Source organism: Vombatus ursinus, unplaced genomic scaffold (genome assembly GCF_900497805.2).
Source record: "Vombatus ursinus unplaced genomic scaffold, bare-nosed wombat genome assembly UNPS02009132.1, whole genome shotgun sequence".
Taxonomy (NCBI): Eukaryota; Metazoa; Chordata; class Mammalia; order Diprotodontia; family Vombatidae; genus Vombatus; species Vombatus ursinus.
Genome location: NW_020948910.1, coordinates 3,587,213 through 3,612,549, shown reverse-complemented (window position 1 = coordinate 3,612,549; position 25,337 = coordinate 3,587,213). Strand labels below are relative to the sequence as shown.

Below are 25,337 nucleotides of genomic sequence, written 5' to 3'. Positions count from 1 at the left end.
CTTGTCACAGTTGTATTTCTGGGCCAGCTGGCTAAGGGAAGGCTCAATGATGCCCCCTCAAAAACACAGCACCAAGTGCAGAGTGGACTCTTTCTGGATGTTGTAGTCGGAGAGAGTTTGGCCATCTTCTAGTTGTTTTCCAGCAAAAATCAGATGCTGTTGATCTGGTGGGATACCTTGTCCTGGTTTTCCAGAATTGCTTTTCCCCACAGCCTTTTTTAAAAAAAAACATTTTTGTAATCTGGGATGGTCTGATGTGTAGGAAGAAATTAAGATGCTGTAAGAAAAAAGGAATTAAAACATTAATGAAAAGGATTAAAGAAGAGGAGAATGGATTACTTCGAGGAATATCACTTCACAAAACTGCAAAAGGAGGAAAATGCATGAAACCCATCTAAGTCAAATTATCCCATGAGCATTTGTAGATGGAATTGAAAGGAGAATAACAAATTGACATGAAATGGAACAGATCTGCCACTGTTTATAAAGTGATCTGTTGTCAAAGGTGACAACAGTAGAAGCAGTAGAACAGTAGAGGTGAATATTCCAAAAGGCTAGAAAAAATAATACATCATGATTTTAAAAAATGAAAAATTAATCTATCAGTATTTACTGATCCATAGACTATCTGCTTTTTCATTTTCCTAAAAAAATCTTTTTTAATGAGAATGGTCTATACATGCATTAAGATGTCTTTGGTGATAATTTGGTGATACCATGACAGGCTTTTATTAATGATTTCCTGTAGTAGTCCATATTTTTACAGTTATACTATTGATAGCTCTAGCAAGCATAAGATGTGCTGTATATTTTATTTTTTTTAAGTAAAAATTGACTCAGTAGAACAAAATGTTCTCATGAAACAACGCATTTCTTAAAATTATATACTTGATAGATGTGACTATGTAGATAACAAATCAAGATCCCTTGACATGAGGCTTAGAACAGTGGGTCATATCATCACCACAGGTGTTTAGTAATGTCCCAGGAATGGCCTACATACAAAGTCCAAGCAACAACAACAATACCAACAAATAATCCCTTTTTAATGCTGAAGTTTTCAGATGCTCTTATGCAAAGATGACAACGTATTAATTATAGGCAGTGCTGTTCATCTTCCTCAGTGAATTCTTCAGCAATGAGGGATTGGTCTAAGTGTCTACCCAGGGTGGGGAGGGCAACAAAGGAGATTAAAAAGTCATGCATTGCCCCCATTGTGATCTTCAGTTAGATGGGCACCCAGGCAGATTGAGCTGTCAAACTGTTTTTTTTGGTTGGACGTTCTAGGTGAACCTTGAACTGCCTTCAGAATTGAGGAGTGAGGAGATTAGGCTCCAATGCATTTAGAAAAATGGTACAGTGCTTTCAGTGATTCCAAATTGCTTATTAAGTCGAAAGCTCATTTCCTTAATACCAGTTCTCTCCTTTCTTCTCACTCCTTCATTTCCCTTGTCCATCACCCCCAGTAAATATGTGCTGTAAATCTTAGATACTTGGTATTGGTCATGTAGGGAGAATGAAAGAAAGCAATGATTAGCCATCTGCTATATTGGGTGCTTGCACGGGCATACTGGTATAGTAGAAGATGAAGAAAGCCTCCAGTATTCTGGTTAGGTCTTTGAAGGTATTATGGGCAAGAATTTCACAGATGGAGAGCATGTAGAGAATTCATGATCTGTACTAGTAGAGAGAGTATCTATATCTAATAGGGCAGGAAAATGACACATTATCAAAAAAATATCAAGTGTGTCCAGTATTTCAGTTATCTTAAGCTTTTTACTCTTGCTTTGGGAGTGGAGTATGGAAAAGAAGTTGTATGAATCCAGTGACATTTTGTTAAATGTTTTGGAAAATTGTATGAAGCTGCTGCTGGTGAAGAGTTTAATAATACCAGCCAGCTCTTGCATCATTGTCTAATGATGTCTGGCTCCCTATTTCTTTGTGCGCTATGAGGCTTAATGTTAATGACTTTATTTAGAGAGTCTTAATTTCATTTGAATGCTGCACCTGTTGTGGGCTGTTCTTGCTGTATGAAATCCATAGCCCAAGTAACTCTCATTCACTTCCTTTTCCTCCCCCATACTTCTACTCTTTCCGGTATAGAGGATGAGCAGTTTAATAACTGAAATGAAAGGGCAACTTCATTGAAGGTCGTGATTTTAGAGATTTGAGAGATCAAGCCAGCCCTAGATCCTTTAACGTGCTGTTGCTGGGAAACTGGAGTCTGAGTTCATTTAAGAGGCCAAGCCTTGAATTGGCAGTTGGATTCTATGTCTCTGCCAGAAGGGGGGGGGGGGGGAGGGGTGGGATTCAACAGCTGTTGCTACCTGATATCTGAAACATTATTGCTATTGAGGAACATGCATTTCCTCTCTTTTGCATTTGGACATTGTGAGAGAAAGAGAGGGGGCAGAGGGAGGGAGAAAATGTTACATAATATAGTTTACTTTTAGAAAAATGGTCTTAATTTCTTGGGGCTTCCTTTTCATCCAAGTAATTTAACATTAGAACTTGGGATGCTGCATCTGACTTCGGGCTCTGCAAAACTGGCTTTGTGCCTCAATTGCTTGAACCATACAAGGTAGCAATAGGAAGGCGGTGTAGGACAATGGCATGAACATTGAACTTAGACTCATGGGACCTGAATTTGGATCCTGGCTCTATTATTTTTACTACCTGAATGACTTTGGGCAAGTCATTCAAACCTTAACCTCTGAGCCTCAGTTTCTTATCTGTAAAAATAGAGAGATCAGATTTGATCACAAAACCATCTTCCAGCTCTCGAGGTCTTCAAGCAAATGATGATCACTTGTTGATTGTGTTGTAAGGAGACGTTGGGGAGGAAGTTTTGTTCAGATATAGTTTCGATGATACAGCCTCCTGGGGTCAACTTTTTTACTTCTTGAGGTCCAGTCATTCTGAACTCAGGGAGAGGAAATCCTACTCAGAGAAGCACCAGCTGGTGACTGGTTCTTGGAAGAATTCCTTCTCACTCAATGGAAGGAGAGGGTATGTAAGCCATCTGTATTTTAGGTTTTAGTAGTATTATTAATTTGTTTGTTATTAATCTTCTATGAATTTATGGTCTATGACCCTATTGATGTATTAAGAATTTCCTACTATGAATTTATGGTCTATGACCCTATTGATGTATTAAGAATTTCCAAGGTATTCTAATGAATATCATATAAAACAGCCAGTGTGGTGCAAAGGAAGGAGCACCAGGCTGGGTTGGAGAGGATGAGGTCAGAAGAATTAAGTCACACCTCCTCTGGCTTCTAATTGCTACCCTGTCAAATAGAGCCTGTAATAAGTGTTCTACTCACTTATGGGGATCTTCCAAGGATCAAATGAGATTATAAATGTGAAAGAACCTTAAGTAGTATAAAGGATTTTTCCAGTATCAGGCAGTATTACTATTTTTTAAAAAAGTTATTACTGTACTTCTTGTAGCTATTGTATTGTGGAGATCAGTTATGTACTTTGGAAGCTGGCTTAACGCTTTTCATTTATCACTACATTGTCTGCAATGGTATATATTCAGGGGTGTGTTAATAAATGTTTAGCAACCAGCTTTCTAGAAATCCATCCATCCATCCATCCATCCATACCTACATACCTATATACATATACATACATATACACACAGACACTTTTCACTTTTAAGTTTAATCTTCATTATTAATATTTTCTCTATCCCTTTCTTAAGTCTAAACAATCAACAAAACAATAAAACAATCCCTAATTTGTAGTGTTTGCTAATTTCTGAGATAAAAATACACTGAAACTTCAGCAATTTGATAGCTGATACCTGGTTACAAGATAACACTGTATTTATGTGGCCTAAAAGAACCAACTGAGCCCTGAGGGATACCCTTATAGAATTTTAGATTTACGTGGGGATCTAGACTTCTAGTCCATTCACATACCTTGAAGCATGAGTCCCTTCTGTAATGTCCTTGACATGTGTGCCCTTCAGGCAAACTCATTTATCATCAGGAAGAAAACTCAATACTTTGGATAGACTCAGAATGTTAGGGCTGGAAGATAGCTTAGGGAACATCTAGTCCAGTTTCTTCATTTTTGAGGTGAAGAAGCTAAGATCCTGAAACTTGAGCTGACATGCATGGTTATACAGTTAGTGAGGGAATGAACAGCAAAGCTAGGACTGGAAAACCACTCCTGATAGCTTTCCTCCAGTTTAATGTTCTTTTACCATGCTGCCTTGTGACTCAGACTTGGTTTTTCTTTCCTTTTCCATTTTCTTCCACATCTGGATCTTCTTAATGGCCTCTGAACCCAAGTTTCCAGAGCCTTACGTTTCCTCTCATATTTCTGTGTCCTCTTAGGATATATTTCAAAAATGGATTGTTAGCCCACCTCCTTCAGGCTCTCTCCAATCTTTTTCACATTTACATGGTAATCTGGATAATGTCAGTTGCAGTTTATATTTAAATGACACAAACGCATCTACTTTATACAGAACTTTACTTTTTGGCTATGTAGGATTAACACCTATGTCAATTTAATTATCCTAGGTTCTGGGAATAAAAAGGCAAAAAGAGTTTGCTTTCAAGGAATTGAATAAACGTTTTACCTAGGCGTGTGCATATATGTGTGGGGATTTGCTGTGTACACAGGTTGTATGCTTTTCTGATCCTTACTTTGCGATTGTATTTATTTTGTATGTGTTTATATATGTGCATGCTGTTTTCTTTGGTAGAATATGTTACTTAAGTTGCTCTATCTTTGTCTTTGTGTCCAAAGAGCCTAACATAATGCTTGGCAAACAGCAGACACTTGTTAAATACTTGATTGATTGATAGGGATTGAAGGTGGCAAACGGGAGATTAAGTAGAGTGGTGTAGAAATACTTGAGAAATGAAAGACAGTATCAACAGCATCTGGGATATGGGGACAGAGAGTCAGAAGCTGTCATAGAACAGGTGGCATCTGGAGCCTAGGAAGTGTGCATTGGAGAGCTGAACTTGGAATCATTTAATTAAGTCCTCTTGTTCTGTGTGCAGAGGGCCATCTGGTGATCACGTGGTTTGGCACTGGTGGTCTGCAGGTTGGTGTGCTTAACCAAACCCACCAGGTAGGCTGCACTTGCCTCTTAGGACATGATGGCAAATCTTTAAAGTTCAGGCTTATCCAAATTAGAGTCCTTTGTTGACCTTTTTCTTCATACCTGTAGCATTGAATATGTATGAATGTATTTTTAAATTAAATCAAGTTCTTTGGGGGTAGAGGTGGAGCAGGAAAGAGACCGAGTTTCTACAAATAGATCCTGTTGAGCCCCTTGAACAAGCTGACTGGCACATGGTAAGTGTTTAACAAATGCTTGTTGACTGACCAACTGAACTTCTTCCATTTCTCCCCCATAAAGAGTCTTGCTGGTGAATTAGTAGTGATAGGGGGATCTGGCTCAAGTAGCATCCCAGCTGCTGTTGCAGATCTTTCCTTGTGAATTCCACTTAGATCAGATCCTAGATTCCTTGCCAGTAGTACTCCTTCCTGCCAGTGACTGGCACCCATATGCAGCTGGCTTCTTTTGGCAGAGAGATGCCATTAATCAACATAGGCTTTGAGACATTGCTGCCATTTCTGGATTGATAACAGAGACTCCTTGGAAGACTCTTGACTTTTTCTGCCTAGGCAAAGCCATGATGCACACGCCTGAATTTTTTTTTGGGGTGGGGGTAAGGATGTTAGAGTATCATTTTTCTATTATTGTTTCTGAGAAACTAGAGATCAGAGCAAAAAGGAACTAAAAGCATTAACTTAGCCCATGAAGTCCTATAATTAAACTAGGAACTGGCAACTACAAGTCTATCTGTACCAGAAGAGAGGAATATGTGGCTGTATTAATTAAGGCATTACCTTCATCTTCATTTGGGTGGAAGGAATACTACCTCTTGCTCCTACCAGTTCTATGTATCACAGGGGAAAATTTACCGTCTCCAAGTTTTTCCATAGAAATAAATATTCTGTTGTCTACAGGTCTTTAGTAAAAATTTGGATGACAACTTGTTGGGTATGTTGTACATGAGAGTCTCTTCAGATATTGAACTTGATGGCCACAGAGGTCCTTTTCCTCTTGAAAATTCTGTGCTTCTGGCCTCAGGGTGAGAAAATCCTGAAGGAAGAAATACCAGCTGATGACTGGTGGTCCTCCTTTCTCAGAAGGAGAGGCTCTGCAAGCACCTATGTATTTAGGTTTTTGTGGCGTAATTGTTTGCTATTAATTTTATTCCTTATGAAGCTTTCTCTGTTTAACTGGAAGAAAGGTTGTAATTTACCCCTGGTGTGCAACTCCCAAGATTCCTTCTCTATTAATTCATCACACCCAGTAGATACCCTTGACTTTCTTCACATGATTAAGTGCCTGTTCATTTAAATTATGAATTGGTTCATTTGTCTTTGCTTTTATTATTATTGAGTCTGCACTATTTGTGTTAGATTTTAAACTCCTGTGTAAGAAATCTGTAAGAAAGGTGATTAATACAATCACCATTCATGATTTCAGAAGACTGATGGTCAAATAAACATGTTCTACCTGACAGGAATGTGATGGATTTAGGGTCATTTAGCAAAATACATGACTCTGAATATTTGTTAGAGTGAATTTCTTTTTTGCCTTTATTCCCCCCCAATGGTGAGAGTGTGTGAGGGAGAGCAAATAGATCAAAAAAAATTTTTTTTTAAAATAAAGAGTTGGGGGAGGTATGCTACAGTGATAGAATGTTGCATATCCTTTCAGATGAGGTCATTTTATTATTAGCTTTTCCTTGTTATGAGAGACTTTTCACAGACTGGGGGGAGGTCTTAACTATACATATTTATAATGCAAAACCAAAATACATCAATAAAACTTTTTAAAAAGGCAAATAAAGGCCTATAGGTAGAAGAGTTATAATGTTCAGCTGGTATGTTGTCCCAACCCCTTGTTCCTTTCTTTTAAATTTAATAAACATTTAATAAACATAGCAATAACAATGTTGATCATTTTCTTCTGTATACAACAATGAGAACAGGTTTTATTTATATTTTGTGCATGGGAAAAATAATCTCATGAGAAATAGTTTAGTCAATTAAATAACTCAAGGTTTTGTTTTTACTTTAAGGACTTTATTTTAGTTACTTTAACTTGAACCGGATCACTTTATATGTTTGATTTTAAAAGCTTTTAAAGTGATACAGGATGTTTTGTTGGCAACAGTTTAATGTGATCCAAAAACAAAGATAATAATTAAATCTAGAAGATATTGGCGGAATAAAAGAGTCCTGATATGAGTATCATTTGTTTGCTGTGAAGGATGTGTTCCCATAAAATTTACTGTCATGGCAATTTCCAAATGAATCTCATTTTTTGTATTCATTCTGTTATAGAATCAGAGAGTTATTATTTGGGGGAAAATGTTGCTCTCCCAATATAGTAAGCTTTCATTTCAATCAATCTGTGAAAATTACCTAATTTCAAAATAAAATTATATATTTCTGATGAAACACTAATAGTGATACTAAAAATTTTGTATCAATATGATGCTGAAATGCAAGAACTTGACAAATCGGAATTCTGAAGAGAAATGAGCATCCGCTGTGCATCACGGAATTTTCATAGCTGGAAGGGACCTCTGATGTCATCTAACTAAAGCCATATTTGATTGGAAACACCCTGAATAAAATCTCTGACCATGTCATCTAACCTCTATTTGAGGACCTCTTGTGATGATGAATTAATTAGGTAACTGAGGCAGCACATTCCATTTTTAGATGACTTTAATTGTTTGGGAAGTTTTTCATTATATTGAGCCTAAACTTGCCTTTATGCCCTCTGGGGCCATGTAGAACAAATCTACTCTTTTCTCTGTAAAATAATTAATGACTTTAAGACAGCTGTGATTTCCCCATCACCCCCAAGTTTTGTCTCCTCTAAAGTAAACATCTACAATTTCTTTAATTGAGCCTTAGATCAATTAAAGATACTGGAGTATCTTTTGCCATTTCCTTCTTCATCTCATTTTTACGAATGAGGAAGCTGAGGCAGACAGGGTGAAGAGACTTGCCCAGGGTCACACAGCTAGTAAGTGTCTGAGGTCAGATTTGAACTCAGGAAGATGAGTCTTCCTGACTCCAGGCCTGGCATCCTATCCACTGTGCCACTTAGCTGCCCCTCATACCCTCATTAAAGAGTATTTAATATGTTGGGCTATTAGGTGGACAAAATGCTGATCATTGTTGGACATTAGCAGCTTTCCAGTTAGATGGGTGACTTCTTTCATCCTCCTCTCCTCCACCCCTTACAAAGTATTGGAAGAAAAATTATATACTATAGCTTTCAGGAATCCCTGAAATTCAGTTTACTGTGAATTGAATTTCTTTTAAGTTAAGAATACCTGTGCCTCTGGTGACCAGAGGGATTAAAGTTTTGGGCTGATATGAAATTCCTTTCTTCCCCTCCTTACTTTAATATCAAAGACAACTATACTTTTTGTTAAGTAGCAGGGAAAGTTTTCTAATCTATGAAAATGAAGTAATTTATTGAAAAGGATCCTTGTTTTATAAAATGAAAAAAAAGACTCACATTTGTTCACTTAGTATACTGAATCTTCAATCCTGCTAGTTTTGAAAGTCTAGGAAGAGCTTAGGTTTATGAAAGTACTTTTGAATTCTTTAAAAAAAAATCCATAGTGGAAACTTTTTTTTTCCTAACTGAATTCATAGATTTCTTTCTTTTTGGGAGACAGGCAGGGTTAAGTAACTTGCCAAAGGTCACACAGCTATTAAATGTTAAGTGTCTGAGGTCAAATTTGAACTTGGGTCCTCCTGATTCCAGGGCCAGTGCTCTATCCACTGCACTACTTAGCTGCCCCTGAAGGCATAGATTTCCTTTTTTTTTTTTAATATTAATTTATTTTTAGTTTTCAACATTAACTTCCCTCAGATTTTGAGTTCCAAATTTTCTTCCCCTCCCCCTCCTCCCCCCCACCCCAAAATGGCATGCAATCTGATATAGGTTCTACATATACATTCATATTAGACATATTTTCACATTAGTTATGTTGTAAAGAAGAATTAGAACCAACGGGTGGAACCATGAGAAAGAAGAAACAAGAAAAAAAGAGAGAGCAAATAGTATTCTTCAATCTGTATTCACACTCCATAGTTTTTTTTTTTCCTTGATGTGGATAGCATTTTCTGTCATGAGTCTTTTGGAGTTGTCTTAGATCCTGAAGGCACAGGTTTCTAAGGTGAGATTTCCTCACCAGTTTATTTTTCATGTGCAGAAAAATAGTTCAATGTTATGATTTTGGATTATCTTCTGACCATATGTTTGTGGCTATAAGACTGACTTAACTTTTTTTTTTAATGACCTGTGTAAACTACTCGACTTCAACTTATTTATTCACAGAAGTGGATTTATTAGTGAATCCAAAGGCTGGTGTTTAAAACTTTTCAAGAAGTGCAATAAATCCTGTATTCTATTGCGTTTAGTGCCCTTGATGTGTGTGTGTGTGTGTGTGTGTGTGTGTACGTACACGCGCGAGCATAGGGGTCAGGGAGAGAAAGCAGTGCCTCACATTGCTTTGGTCTTCCTCTACACTGAGTCAGGTTTTGTGTTTACTACTTTGGATTGACAGATAAAGGTAAGAGTTGCAAACTGTATGTGTTTGTAGATGATGAAAAGATTGAAAAAAATGTGTACTTAATGATCAAGATCTGCTCTGTTGGGCTTAGCTTTATGCCAAAGCTACACTACATGGCACACATCAGCAGGAAGATTTGTTTCAGACAGTGATGCTTCATTGTTTCTTTTCTACATCACTTCCTGTAATTTCAGATGGTTTGTTTTGTAAGTCCCTCCCTCCTCCCCACTGGGTTTTTTTTTTTTCTTTCTTGATAAGAAAACTAGGCAGGCAGCCAATAGCTATTGAGCTATAATAGAGTCAGTGGTATGTACAAAATTTGATTACTGCTGTCAACACCAGATTGAATAAAAAAATATGTCCCAGACAGATACTTGTAAAATAAATGGTCTATTGAATTCAGGAATAGTAGGAATGAGGCCATCATATTCTCTAATGAATGAAGTGGTCTATGGATAGAGAGTGAGTATATGACAAGAAGGAGGAGTTTTAAAAAAAATTATGGTGATATTAAATTACCTTTCAGGAATCTGGCATCTTTTGATAACCAGTTCTCACTTGACATCTGCTTTCTACACAAACATTTATTCTAATTTTTAGTGAAGTGTTTGGACTTGTTTCTGTAAAAATTATTTCTTGTTTGCCCCTTAATGTTAGCTGTGACTTTCATTCATATTAAATTATACTTTTAATATTGTTCACCTACCTTCTCTACATAGTGTCAATTTAGAGAAGTGTTACTGGGCTATATAGATAACATTTAATGTTGTTGGAGGATGGTATTTACATTACTATGAATGATATTTTCAAAGCTTTTTACAGTGGAAAGTTCTAGTCAACATCTGTAAACTCAGTGGTCACTTCCATATTCTATTCTATTATGCCAAGAAATGTGACAACATTGGATTACACAGTTATTTCATAAAAATAGGCACTTGATTTATTGAATTAAATATTACAAGTGGTAGTGCCTAAAGCACTGTGTTGAAAGGAAATGATTTGAAAGAGTAAAAAGAAGCTTTCTTGGGGACCCTTTATCGTAAAGGAATCTCTCTTCCTTTGTGCTCTCATAGAATTTGATGTATAAGAAAACATCTTACACTTAACATCTTTTATTCTTGTTATTTGTATCCTTGCCTTGTCTTTCCTACTAGATTATAAGTGCTTTGAAGGCATCTTGTAACCCCATGCAACTTTGAAGGTAGGAGGAGCCCAATGAGCATTTGTTGAATTGAGTTGAAATGAATCTAGTATTCAAAGGAGGAGAGATTTTTCTTTTTAGTTAACAGTATTTGTGTATTTCCTTAAATGTTATGCTTCCTATAGATTTTTTTGTTCTTTATTGAGTTTTAGGATTCATATTTCATTTTGAAATGGTAAAATGAGAAATGGTAAAAGAGAGGCACTTTAAAAATCATTTTGTAATTTTCACAATATCAGACAGAACCAAATGTAGAGATTTTGTGTGGAATCCTATAATTTCTGGGAAAGAGACAATTTTGGTGCCTTTGGACCTGTGTACTATACTTACTTGCATAATCGTGTGTCTTCTGAGTTTTTAAATTCTAAAATTGAGGGAGGAATAATTAAGTGAGCATCTGGTTCCTGATCTAGATATGTCCTTGACAACTTTCATAATAAATCTTTTAGATTCTTATTCCCATTTAACAAAGAACAGTGACTCACTCAGAATTACATAGCAATCAGTGGTACAGTTGATTGGACTCTAGGCCACTTCATATTTCTTTCTTTAGCAATTTTTTTGATGCTTACAAAAGAGTGCTCTAATTAAACCTGCTTATTTGTCAGATAGAGGGGCAGGTAAAAAGAGGGAACTGATTTCAAATGATTGGAAAGTAGTATTTACGTTTATCATTTCTTTTAAAACTTTTTTTTTAAGGCGATTGGGGTTAAGTGACTTGCCCAGGGTCACACAGCTAGTAAGTGTCAAGTGTTTGGTCTGAGGTCGGATTTGAACTCAGGTCCTCCTGACTTCAGGGCCAGTGCTCTATCCACTGTGCCACCTAGCTGCCCCCATTTCTTTTAAAACTTTTAAAAAGCATTTTTAGAACTGGACGAAAGATTAGATACCTGCTGCAGGCCTACTTTCCTGATGGCACCTCCCCTAAAATTGTTAGGGGTATTGGGAGACTGATACCCTTGGACCACCAGCCTAGGAGACACACACAGGAAAAGGATAAAAGATAGATAAATGTGGGGTCAAATTAGTTTTCCCCTCCCCTTCTTCCAGGAAGTGGGAAGTACTTGGGCATTCCTTTACTTTAAACCTTTATTGACAAAAACAAAATTTATTATAAAACTTTAGGTATTTATGTTGTTCTAAAGCAGGGAAGTATTTCATTCCTTTCCTCCCATTGTATTTTCAATCCCACAATTTCCATTGGTTCTTTTGCTTACAAATATCTTCCCAATCCTGTGAGGGACATGTGGTCCTAATGTATATCTTGCCGCTGGGCCCACATGGCTCTGGAGGAGAAAGTGAGGCTGATGACTTTGCACCAGCTTCTCTTAAATCCAATTCACTTGCAAATCATGGCATCACCTTCCTGAAGTCATGGTCTTCTTAAACAAATGACAACAGAAGGATAAATAAGAGTCTTAACAAGCAAATAGGGGAAGAAGGGAGCATTTGGGGCAGAGAGGATAGGTACAAGGACAAGCACGGAAAACATGAAGCATATTTGGGGAACTGAGCTTATGGAGGGAAATGTTTTATTCTGCTTTCATTACCCAAGTTCATTTGTATGATAAAAGAAAAAAAGAGCATTTATAGAGAGTAAATACAAACAGAGTAATCTAGCTACTTAGAACAGAAGCTTTCTGCTTACTACCAAATCTTAAGGCCTGTTATAAAAGCCATTTGATTTTTTTCTTAATCTCTGTGCTTATAAAATTAAAAATGGAATTAATTTTTGAAACCTAGCTAATTTATAAAAGATTTTCATGCTCACAGGATAACCCATTTTATGTGAGGAGCTAGGCAGAGATTTACTCATTGATAATAATAAAGTAAAAATATAAACAATAAAATAAAAAATAATAATATAACAATGGCTAGCATTTATATAGCGTTTTAATGTTTATAAAGTGCTTTACAAATATCTCATTTGTCAGCAACCAAAAAAAGTTTGGTAGCCACTTAAAAAAAAAGGAAGTAAAATTGTAAGTTGTAATTCTTCATTACCAATCTGTTGGCTGCATTTTAAATGCACGTAATTAGGTATTGAAATAAAAAAAAATGGAGAACCAAAAAACATGCATGAGGAGATTGCTTTAACTGTGATGTGTAACTTCCTGTCTGGTTTGTGAGAAGGGTGGGTTAAGTCTATTCGGATCTTCTCATGGGAAAAATAAATGTCACACATACAAAAAAAAAAAAAACCAAACCCTTAGCAAAAAACAGGACATCCCAGTGTGCAATTCGAATGCTGCTTTTGTTATCTGCTTCCTCTACATCTTTTATGTTCTCTACTTAAACATATCTTAGGTGATGAGTGTACAGGCAGCTATTGCATTTCGATGGAAAAAGTATAATTTTACTTCGCTGAATGATTCTGCTACCCAGACTTGTGATCGTTCACCAGGTAAGTGCATGACTGCTGGTCAGTATGGTATTCTACCTACATAATGCCAGTGATCATTGACTCCCAATCATGTGGCCATTTTTGTAAGCTCAGGAAGCCAATTTTGCATTTCATTACCTTCTAAAGCCACTTCAGGGCTTCATGTTACAGCTTCTGTTATAGGACAAACACCTCAAATGGTCATAGATCAAAGGCTGTAATGCAGTTTTCTCTCAGAAAGAGTATCTAAGAGCCGTACGATAAGTCTAGAAAAGTCTTCCTGTCTTTCCATGTTGGCTTACTGTATATAAACTATTTGCTTGCTTTCTTGGGTGGAAATGACTTTTCTTATGTCAGAGGAATATAGCGGTGAGTGTTTTGATAATAGACTTTCCCACCCACCACATTTAAATTGCTACTTGATGGCTTAAAAAATTTTTTTCCTTTTCAATCATAATTTAGTACTGAAGAGGGAAAGTACCGGATTTATGTAAATATGTGTAATGAATAATCCAGCTTTTGTTTTTTTTTTTAAACATTAAAAACTTGTCAAGTTCTCTGACAACTCGTAAGAAACCATCCTTTCATGTGTGGGTGCTCTTACATGTTTTTATGTGACCCAAACTTTTTCTGCCTGGGTGATTTATAGTACAGTTAATTTATGGAAAAAATTGAAAAATATTTCATTTTCTTGCATTCATTCTAGTCCTTGTAATTAGCTTTGTAAAAGTTAAAATAGAAACTAAGCAGTATGTATTCAAAACCAGTCATATAGACTCATGATCTGGAAGTGGTAACCTTAGAATTCATAGCAAGTTCTTACTTATTATTTACTGATTATGAAAAATTCTAGGCTTGTTAGGATTGTAGGATTTTCTTTAGAATTGTTTTTTGCTAGGTTTTTTTCTTTTACCTCTTTCTTGAGAATATTTCCAATTTATCCTGTAGATCTCATTTGTACATAGTTGTATGCGTGTTATCTCCACCATTAGATTGAGCTTCTTGAGGGCCCATTTTGTCTTTCTTTGCATCCCTAGAGGTTATCTCACTGCTTGGCACATAGTAGGTGCTTAATATTGTGAATTCTTGCTGATTTGACTTGGCTGGCTACATGGATTGAAAGTATATAAGATAGAGAATTAAAGTACTGTTCGCAGTTAAGAACTCGTGTACCAGAATATTATTTTCCAATCTGTGACCTGTCAGAGTTTTCTGTTATTTCTTTTGGTCTTTACTCTTCCTGCTCTCTTCCCGTTTCTTCCTCTGGTTCTTATTGTCGCCTTGTTCTTTGTCACTCCTAGTTTGAAGGGATCAATGTAGTTATTATGGTTGATTTACTTAAGAAACACAGAGAGAAAAGTAATGTATAAAAGCAACTTTTAAGTGTAGGAATAGCAACACTTTAATGATCTGTCAGGATTTACAGATTAATCTCTGAACCTTACTTGATAAATAATTTTAGTGTAGCCTCAGCATCCTCATCTATAAAATTAAGAGTTTCCAGCTAATAAATTCAGATTTCCAAGCTGGTTCCTGCCACCATGTCCTTGACTCTGCTCTTTGCTGTGATTCTCAGCAGAGACAAGGGATTGCTGCTGGCAATGTGCCTCTTGTTTTCTTCTTGTCTGAGGCTGTTGAGAGTGACCAAGTTCTCCTTTCCTTTCAAGGAAATGAAAAGTAGGTCTTTCTTAGAAAATATTTTGGACCATACAAAAACTGTAATCAGTTTGAATATATTTGAAGGGTGTTATTTTATTAAAAAGAAAAAGGCCAAGTAGAATGCAAATGCTTTTGAAGGTGACTTTGGTTAAATAGTACAGCAGGTCAAGCACATGATTTTTTTTTGGAAGCCAAATATTTACCCTATATAAGCAGGATAAAACTTTATGTTTGGGGGAGAAGAGAAACTTATTACCTGTTGGAAATAAGAATGCCATGAAGGAAGTAAACTATATATTCAGTAAGCTTTGTCTGAATGTAGTTTCCTTTTCTCATTTCCTCTAAAGGAAGTGGCACATTTATATAGCATTGACAGTGTTTGAGGCTACTCACCAAAAGCTCCTTCTTTCCCTCTCCTTTCCCCACACCCATCTGAAATCATCCCTCTCTGCTCTGGAGAAGACCCTTCTCCATACTAAAGAAGACTTCTCCATACTAAAGCCAAACCTTCTTTTCTTTTCTTCTTGCTTTTTTTTTGGTGAGGCAGTTGGGGTTAAGTGACTTACCCAGGGTCACACAGCTGGTAAGTGTCAAGTGACTGATCTGAGACTGGATTTGAACTCAGGTTTTCCTGACTTCAGGGCTGGTGCTCTATCCACTGCGCCACTTATCTGCCCCCAACCCTTCTTTTCTTCTCTGAGTATAGCACTCCATTATCATCTCTACTTTTCTATCTAAAATAAAAATCATTTCTGCCTCTACACTGGTGCCTTGCTTGCTGTAAACAAACATACCTAAGACTTCCCTTATCCTCAAAAAATCCTCACTAGATCCCGAATGATGGCCAGCTATTATCCTATATATCTTTTTTCCTCTTTTCATCTAACCTCCTTGTAAAAAAACCTTGTCTTAGGTGTCTCTGCTTCTCATGTCATACCCAATATACACAAAGTAATTTTTAGAGGGAGGAATCAGGTATAATATGAAGGGCTATATGTTCATAGTAGATCAAGGTTTTCAGAGAAGGCACAATGAAATGATAGGGGTGAATGGGACTGGGGAATACAGGCAGGATAATGTTTGATGTAGATGAGTATGAAGAGGTAGGAAATAGTGGTGTTTGGGGTGGGCCTGAATCAGGCAGGCATTCTTAGGTCATTTAACAGTTAATAAAAAAAAAGTTTACTTAGCTATAGCATAAAAAGATATTTAATAAGAGTACTCTAATATTTAGCATGAATATGCCGCCATATAATAATAACAACAGCAGCAGCAGCAGAATTTAACATTTATAGTGCTAAGTGCTTTATAAATATTATCTCATTTGATTCTTACAACAACCGTGGGAGGTAGATCCTATTCTTATCCCTATTTTTCAGTGAAGAAACTGAGGCAGATAGAGGTCAAGTGACTTGCCCAGGGTCACACAGCTAATAATTATCTCAAGACCAGATTTGAACTCAGTCTTCCTGACTACAGTCCCATCATTCTAGCCACTGAATCACATAGCTGCCTGATACTAATTTAGTCAATAGTCAACAGTTAGTAAATGCTTATTAAATACCTCCTATTTGCTAGGCACTGTGCTAAGTATTGGTGGTAAAAATATGAAAAGAACAGTTACTGCCCTCAAGTAGCTTACTTACAGTTTAACTGGGGGGAAGAGAATACACAAAAGAAAGCTGAAAAGGGTGGGGAAGATAGTCAAACAGGGTTTGATGGAGAAGTCAAAGAAGTCTAAAATGAATGCAGCCGTGGGAAATATCTTAGAGAACTAGGTGGAAGTTAATGATACCAGGGCAGTGTGGGTCCTGCCTGATCTTTACAGAAGGTTTTATGCAATCCTGAAGCAAAACTAGATTTTACAAAAGTCTCGTCCTTGATTACTACCCAGGGTCACTGTCAGGATGAGTAGTTAGAATAAGATTTTTGTGTGTGTACTCTGGTTATTGCTGACAAAATATGAACCATTTTCCAGGGCCATTATTCTTCATTTCTGCTTTGATGTTAACTCCACACTCCTCTATTCTACTAAACATTTGTATGGTCAGTTTGTGTAATTAATTATACATAATACTCTATAAAATAATTTTTTTCTTTGAAAACTTTTCAAGTTTTATCTGATTTGAGTTCCACTTCCTTTCATTTCCTTAACATTTTGTCCATGTCTATTTACAATTTAATTGGCGGAGAAATAGCTTGGAAATAATTCTTATCCCTCTTCTTCCCATCGTGTGTGTGTGTGTGTGTGTGCGCGCGCGCTCGCAATAATTATAAAGTAGCAAGTCTGGTTTAAAAAATTATAAATACCATACATGGTCCTTGATTTATACATACCTAACATTAAAAAAAAACAATAATCATAACATATATGCCTTTTCTTTTTGTTGGGGAGTTGAAATGTGGGCCATTGAGGCAGTCTTCCAGATTGCAAAACACACCCCTGTCCCATCAGTTGAAAACTTTATTAGTATTTACTCTTTATTATTGTGGGTTTATACAAAATTCTGTCATTATAGAATGTAAGGGAAAGTGAATGGGTTTGGAATAAAAAGACTTTTGGCTGGTGAAAAGAACTTCCTTTGGGAAAAGGCAGCCTTGAAGTTTGGTGAAGGTTTAGCTGCTACTTCTTGAAGGATATGACGCTTATTAGTGCCTGAGAGGTTATTTCAGATGCCATGAATGGAATTGAGGATAGAAAAATTTTAAAATTAAAAGAAGGATTAATTAAAAGAAGGATTTAATGAACTGGGAGTGTAGGATGGCAAGTTGGCTGGAGTTCAGGGGCTTAAAAGGAGTAAGATTAAAGACTAGTGAGGTACTATCTTGATGGTTGATAAAGAGCAGATGAAAATTACATTTAATAGTGCAGTGGTTCTCAAATCTTTTGGTCCCAGACCTCCATTACACCTTAAACATTATTGAGGACCCCCCCCCCAAAGCTTTTGTTTATGTGGGCTATACCTAACAATTTTTACCATATTAGAAATTAAAGTGTTTTGGTATTATTATTAAAATAGTTTTTACTTTGCAAATACCCTGAAATGTTCTCAGAGATCCCAAAAGGTTCCTGGACCACACTTTGAGAACCACTAGTATGGTGGCTAGGGCTTTAGACTTAGAGAACAGGAAGATCTGAATTCAAATCATGCCTGAGATACTTACTAGATGTATGATCTTATTACCTCTGTGACTTGATTTCCTCATCTGTTAAATTGGGGGATTGGCCTTGATGACCTCGAAGGCCCTTCCAGCTCTAAATCTCTGATCCTATTATCCTGTAAGGAATCAGAAATTAATTATGTTACCCTGCTGCTTAATTTCTCTCCAAAAAAATTAAAGTTGCAACTTAAAATGTCTCCTTCCCTTACTTCCTTTTAACCTTCATTGGAAGTGCATAACAAGCTTTGACGTATTCAGTGCTGGATTAGGTTCATGCTTTCACTTGAATTCTCTGACCCTGTGGTAGGGCACCAGGTGCTTCCTATTCTAACCACTTTCAAGTACAGGATCTGGCTCAAGTACAATTCAAGTGACGTGCTTCGTCCTTTTGGATTTGCTCTGGGTGGAATCATCTTATAAAACTACCGAAGTAAGTGATTTGTATAGCTAACAATAATAATAGCTAGCTGTTCATATGAGAATTTAAGGTTTTCAGAAAGCCACTTTACTCTCATTTTATCCCCGGAACAGGTGAGTACTGTTTTTTTCCCTCGTTTTACAGTTGAGGAGTCTGAGGTAGAACAAAGGTTAAGTGACTTTTGAGAGTCACATAGTAAGTGTCTGAGACTGGATTTGAACTTAGATCTTCCTCACTCCACACCCAGCACTCTATCCACTTGGCTACCTAGCTGCTTGTAGAATTCACTGCACATTTTAACCTTGTTTACTGGAAGTTTTTTTGTAATGAAAGAGATGAATCAGATCTCAGTGCTTTGTGATGTGCTAAAAGAACATGAAACCTCCCCCCCCCCGAAATCTGTATAAAACAAAGGGGCAGCTAGGTGGCACAGTGGATAGAGCTCTGGGTCTGTAGTCAGGAAGACTCATCTTCCTGAGTTCAAATCTGGCCTCAGACACTTACTAGTTCTGTGACCCAGGTCAAGTCACTTAACCCTGTTTGCCTCAGTTTCCTTTCTATAAAATGAGCTGGGGAAGGAAATGGCAGACCATTCCAGTGCCTTTTTCAAGAAAACCCCAAATGGGCTCATGAAGAGTCAGACATGACTGAAATGACTGAACAACATATAAGATGTTAGAAATGTGACTTGAGGTTTCTGCTTAAGTTAAGAATAATGGGTTAGTTATCCGGGGATCATTGCAGACTTGAGTTTTGTGGTGAACTTCTCAAATTAAATTATTTAATTCTTCTATAGTATTAGACACAGAACTCTGAATTTTAGATAATCAGTATTTTAAAATATGATTCCAACTAAATGTTGAGATTTATGTATAAATGTATTGCTCCTTAGAGTTTTAAGTGGGTTAATTTTTGTCTTATGTAATTCTTATTTCTTTCTGGAGTTTGGGGAGACTATTTTGATGAATTCTTTTGAAATGGATCATAAATTGCATTTCAGTTTTGCTGTGTCACAAGCTGAGACTCCTGGGACCGTGTTGAAATTTGGATTATTCAGAGCTCCTGACAGTATTTTTTTTATTAAATCCTTTACCTGCAATTTACATAGACATTGGAGGTCTTAGTGTTTTGAGGCAAAATTTGTGTCAGTGAAGAGTCAAGTCAATGCCTGAAACTGAGCAGGTGCTTTTTTTGGAGGCAAGGAATATTGGGGGAGGGAAAGAAGGGAAAGCCAGAGGCAGAGGGCTGAGTATTCCCATGAGAGAGATGGAGGAAATGATACTGGGGAAACCGGAGCCAAGGAGTCAGACCGAGTCTGGGAATAGCTTTGATTATTTCAGGCTAGATTTGTATACTGAGAGGTTGGGAGCGGGGCTCTGTTCTCTTGCAGGGCCTGTATGAAAGGTATTTGAGAGGAACTCATGATGATTTGGAATCGGAAGACAATCTCGACCCTGCTACTGTGTACCTGTGTGATATGAGGCAAACCCCTTTCAACCTCTGTTTTCTTATCTGTAAAAGGAGGGGGTTGAACTAGGTAGATTTCTAAAGTTCTTACCTTTAGTCCCAGTTATATGATCCAGTGATCCTTCTTTGTTTCTGTATTAGTTATTAAGTTTAATATAGTTTCTACATTCTATAGTAGTTATCAAGTCAGTTTAAAAAGAAGTAAGTACATTTTTGATAGGTTGAGATAATTAGTTTTGGATGAAAACTCATTATGTTTATAAAAAACCTCATGGTAGCAGATTGGTTGTACAGTTGGTGAGTTTTAGCCTCAGACTTGAGTTTGTTGAACAGTGTGATTTTTCACATCAAATTATTAAGCCCATGATTCTGTGCAGAGCCCATTTAGTTTCATTGCCAGTAACTGGCAGGAAGCATAGTGTTATTTAGGATAAAAAATAGCTTGCTGTTGCTGGGAGTATATCTTTGTGGCAAGATACTGACATGTTTGGCTGGCTTTGGAGTTCATTTTCATTGTTCACTTGTAGTCCTCAAGTAAAGCAAGCAGAGGTAAAAGTTCCATTAGCCTTTCGTATCCTTTGTGGTGTGGTGTTTGTACTATTTCTTTGGCTATGTTCATAGAAACCTCCTCTCCCCATCCTGCTTTGTATTAAAAGATTAGAATTCCCTTTGAACCCAAGTGATCTTAGATAAGTCATTTACTTTCCTTCCTCATCCATCCATCCTATCATCCATCTAGAGGACCAAATTTCCTCAGAGGTCCTTTAATCTTGTCATTTTATTTTTCTCTTTCCCCTTACTGCGTGTCCTTCTACATTGTTGAACCAGTATGTTGTGCCTAAATTGCATTGGGGTTCTAAATTAGACATCTGTATGAACTTCCCATTCACTTATCATTGGGCTTAGAGAAAGAAGGGATCCTAGTGGTCATCTACTCCAACCCCCTCCCCCCTTATTTTACTGATGAGCAAACTGCTAAGTCTTAGAGAGGTTGAGTGACTTGCCTATGGTTACACAGCAAATAATAGAGCAGGAATTTGAACCTAGGTCCTTTAACTCCATGTCTGGTCCTCTTTAGACTATTCCATGCTATCTCCATAGTGCATGTTAGCAAAATTCACAGAATCTTGTTCCCTTTCAGCTTTAAATCTATGAACCTGTGATTTCATCAGAATAGAGAGTTCCTAGTATGTGTATACCCTCCCTGCCTTTTTCCTTTTTCCTCCCTCCAAATCAGCTATTCATAGTCTTACAAAAGTGGCCACTAAGAGATTAAGCGACTTTCCTATGGTCACACAGCTGGGAAGTAAGTGTCAGAGTGGGATCTGAACCTAGTCTTCTTGACTCCAAGCCCAGCACTCTACCCCCTACTCCCATGTTGCCTCTTAATATTTTATTATGCCTAGCTTTTACTTGCAACATTTATTTCCATTTCTTCTAATTAAAACTTTTGATTTGTGCAAATAGCACTACTATTTAAATTATGCAAATAAAAATTAAAATTTTGTTAAAAGGAATGAAAGGTGCTCCTATTTCTGTTTATGGGGTGGAAAAGTAAAGAGAAAATCAGTAGTATTGCCTGGAGTATCTAAATTATATACAAAATATCTTAATTAAGTAGCTATTTTCCTGATTGGGAGCTCCAGTTGTGAAAAGTAAAGAGGATAGGTCTTTAACAACATTAAGTATGAGAATAAGGGGGAACAATGTGAAAAGGGCCCAATTAAGTCTAGGGTTAGATCACAAAGAGGATGGGAATCAATCAAGTTCCCATTCCAGTAATAGGGAAGTACTCATTATCAAGTGATTTGTTTTGAGGCCCAGACTAACTGCAGTTGATACTCAGATTTAAGGGGTGGTTGTTGATGCTATTGTGTCTGACTCTTCATGACTCCATTTAGGTTTTTCTTGGCAAAGATGCAAGATATTGGAATGGTTTCCCGTTTCCTTTTTCAGCTCATTTTACAGATGAGGAAACTGAGGCAAACAGGATTAAACAACTTGCTCAGGGTCACACAACTAGGAAGCATTTGAGGCTGAATTTGAACCCAGGAAGATGATTCTTCTTGACTCAAGGCCTGACACTCTATCCACTTTACCACCTTGCTGCCCTGATTTAAGGGATTGCTAATGCCAACTTGTAAGGAGGTCTTCAGTGGTGTATCCAGGGAACTATGTTAGGCCCTGTATGGTTTTAACATTTTCATCAGTGACTTGAATGAAGGCATGTCCTTCAAATTTACATAATGATGAAGTGTGGACACAAGCACTAAAAAAAGATGATATTCTTGGGCCTTTTAAGTGTAGGGGCAAATACCATTACTCCCTTGAATAGCTGGCAAAGACAGGACTCGAATGTCCTTGGTAATCATAGTAATTACCCTGAGTTGTCAAATAGAAGTTAAATTATCTTCAGTGGATTTGGAGTTGGCCTCAAAGCTAGGAAGACTTGAGTTAAAGTCCCATTTTTTTTAAGGCAGTTGGGGTTAAGTGACTTGCCCAAGGTCGCACAGCTAGTAAGTTTCAAGTGTCTGAGGCTGGATTTGAACTCAGGTCCTGCTGACTTCAGGGCTGGTGCTCTGTCCACTGTGGCACCTAGCTATTCTTCAAACCCCACCCCCCTTTTTAAAATGCTTTTTTGGTGAAGCAATTGAGGTTAAGTGACTTGCCCAGGGTCACACAGCTAGTAAGTTTCAAGTGTCTGAGGCTGGATTTGAACTCAGGTTCTCCTGACTCCAAGGTCAGATGGAGCTCCATCCACTGTGCCATCTATCTGCCCCTTAAAGTTCCATTTTTGACCCATACTGTCTGTGTGACCTTAGGCAGTTTGCTTAAGCTGTCAAGTGCCCCAGGCAACTTTTTATGAGAAAAGTGCTCCTCTGAATTAGAGTTCCTCACCCAAAATTCTCTACATCGATGAAACCACAAGTCTTTTCTTTTTAAATGCTATTTAAGAAGGCAAGGCAGGTGTGTAATATATTTTAGAAAGATTTCAATCAAAAATGTCTTATTCAGGTTTTTGTTGTTTGAGGCAAACCACTTATTTGAGAAAGTATGACTTATGTGGAATTCACCATTTCTTAGTGATGCTGAAAAATGGGAGGGAAAGAGAGAGGGAGGGAGGGGAAGAGGGGGAGAGAGAGAGAGAGAGAGAGAAAGAAAGAAAGAAAGAGAGAAATGAGAACTAGCTTAAGGAGTTATTAAGCCGCAAAGTACTTAAGAGATCATTGAGAGTGTTCATCCCCACTGTCCCACAGTTTTTCAGGTAAGGAAAGTTCACAAGCTCAACTGGGAATCATACCCCAGTCTGCTGACATCTGTTATATTGTATCACCATATTTTCCCATTTACTCTGGAAATACAAGTAAACAAATGTAGTTGCTTAATCAAAATAGTGCTCTCACATCAAGATCAAAGTCTAGAATATGATTCATGTACATGTGTATTATACCTAAGTGGATTAAAATAAAGCTCTATAGGAAGGTTGGGTCTGATTGAGTTAGACTGTTGGATCAGTATTTTTGCCATTCTTTGTGCCTTATAGTCTTAGAAATTTGCTGAGCACATTGAAAGGTTAAGTGATTTGCCCAGGGATTACACACCCAATTTTAGTCAGAGGGAAGACCTGAAAAATCTAGGTCTTCCTGGTTTCTAGGTGAGCTCTCTATCCATGTAGAGATGTAGGCATAGCAAAAATAAATTTGCTCCTACCAACATCTTTTTTTTTTTTTTTTTTTGACTAGGCAGTGGGGTTAAGTGACTTACCAGGATCACACAGCTAGGAAATGTCAAGCGTCTGAGACCGGATTTGAACTCAGGTCCTCCTGACTTCAGGGTTGGAGCTCTATCCGATGTGCCACCTAGCTGCTCCATAACCAATATCTTTTTGCAATAATTTCAGTAGGACATTATGGCCACATCCCATCATGAGGGGCTCCCAACATCTTCCCCATCCTTCACCCACCCTGCTTTCCCTTAGCTTAGGAGTTCTTGCCTTAAGAGTTTCCACTTCATCTAAGCTTCTTGGAGCAAACTGTCCCCATAATATGTGTTTATCAAAGCAGTTAATGACATTGGGTGGGTCATGGCTTTATATTTTAAGCTAACAATCTAAAATTCTTCAGAGGGTGCACTTTTTTCTTCTTTGACCTCTTTTATTTTAAAAGATTTTTATTGATATCTTTTATCTTTATCTCACTTAGATTTACCTTTGTATTCCTCTTCCCCCTCCCAGAGAACTATATGGGAGTCCCTCTTCTTACTTCTACAAAGGAGTAGAAGTAGGTGTCCTCTTATGTCTTTGCTTTGGGGCCAGGCTTGATCTAGGTGATTTTGCAACATGCATTTTCACTTGCTTTATGGTTCTATTCTCCATTACATTGTTGTAGTTATTACGTATATTGTTTTCTTGCCTCAGATTACTTAACTTTCATCAGTTCTTTGTAGTCTTTACACGCTTTTCTCTATTCATTGTTACAGCATAGTATTGTTCCATTACATTCGTGTACTGTTTGTTTAGCCATTACTTGGTTGACGGGCATCTACTTTGTTACTAGTTTTATGTTGCCACAGACAGCGCTACTACAAATATTCTGATCCTTTCTGTTAGTTACCTTCAGTGGAATCCCATAGTCAAAGAATATGGACATTTTGGCTACTTTATTTGCATAATTCCGACTTGGTTTCTAGAATACCTCTAGTAATTCATAGCTCCAGCAGCAATGCCTTGGTGTGCCTGCCTTCTCACAATCCCTCCAACACTGGCTATCCTCATCTTTGCTAAACTAATGACATTTTAGATGAAACTGTAGTAGGTGGCAGTTCCTGAGATTCTAGAGGATCAGAGTGTAAACAGGAAGGGTTAATATTTTTTTAGAATCAAGTTTTCTTATTCTGAATTTAACAAACTGCCAAATGTTTCCACGTACGAAGTAAAACATAAAAAGAGGACTATATGTGAAAACGTGAGTCTATTACATACTTTTCTAAAAAAAAAAGTATATAAGTCCAACATGCTACTTCCCTGTATTTCTTTCTGAACTTCTGTTTTCTTCTGTGAATTAAAAAAGATGCTTCATTGATTCTCTTTTTCTTTCTTTTGTCTTTTTTTTGGGGTACAACCTCATTACCAGCATCTTTCACCTCTCCAAATCTTGCCCTCCCCTCAACAAAAAAGAAAAATATAATTCTTGTAACAATAAGCATACTCAAGCAAAACAAATCCACAAATTTTCCATTTCCAAAGATGTATGGCCAATTCTGTATCAGAAGTCCATTGCCTGTCTGTCAGGAGATGGGTACCATACTACTTCATCAGTCCAATGGTCATTGCATTGTTCATAGTTAAGTCTTTCACAGTAGTCTAGGAAAGAATATATTAATAACTCACATGTAGTG

General features: G+C 37.2%; 1 protein-coding gene across 10 annotated transcripts in view; it reads left to right on the top strand.

The window, feature by feature from the left end:
* The window catches only part of UTRN (utrophin), a 620,052-nt gene that overhangs the window by 69,392 nt on the left and 525,323 nt on the right, over positions 1-25,337 (top strand). For 6 of the 10 annotated variants that reach the window (XM_027850666.1, XM_027850664.1, XM_027850668.1 and 3 more), the window contains exon 1: positions 13,145-13,255. The exons of 3 other annotated variants lie outside the window; for them this stretch is intronic. In XM_027850666.1, the coding sequence (XP_027706467.1) occupies positions 13,162-13,255 (94 nt within the window). In that variant the 5' untranslated portion in view covers positions 13,145-13,161. Of the gene's footprint in view, positions 1-13,144; positions 13,256-25,337 lie in introns of those variants that run through there. One more of the 10 variants, XM_027850669.1, reaches the window with a different exon arrangement.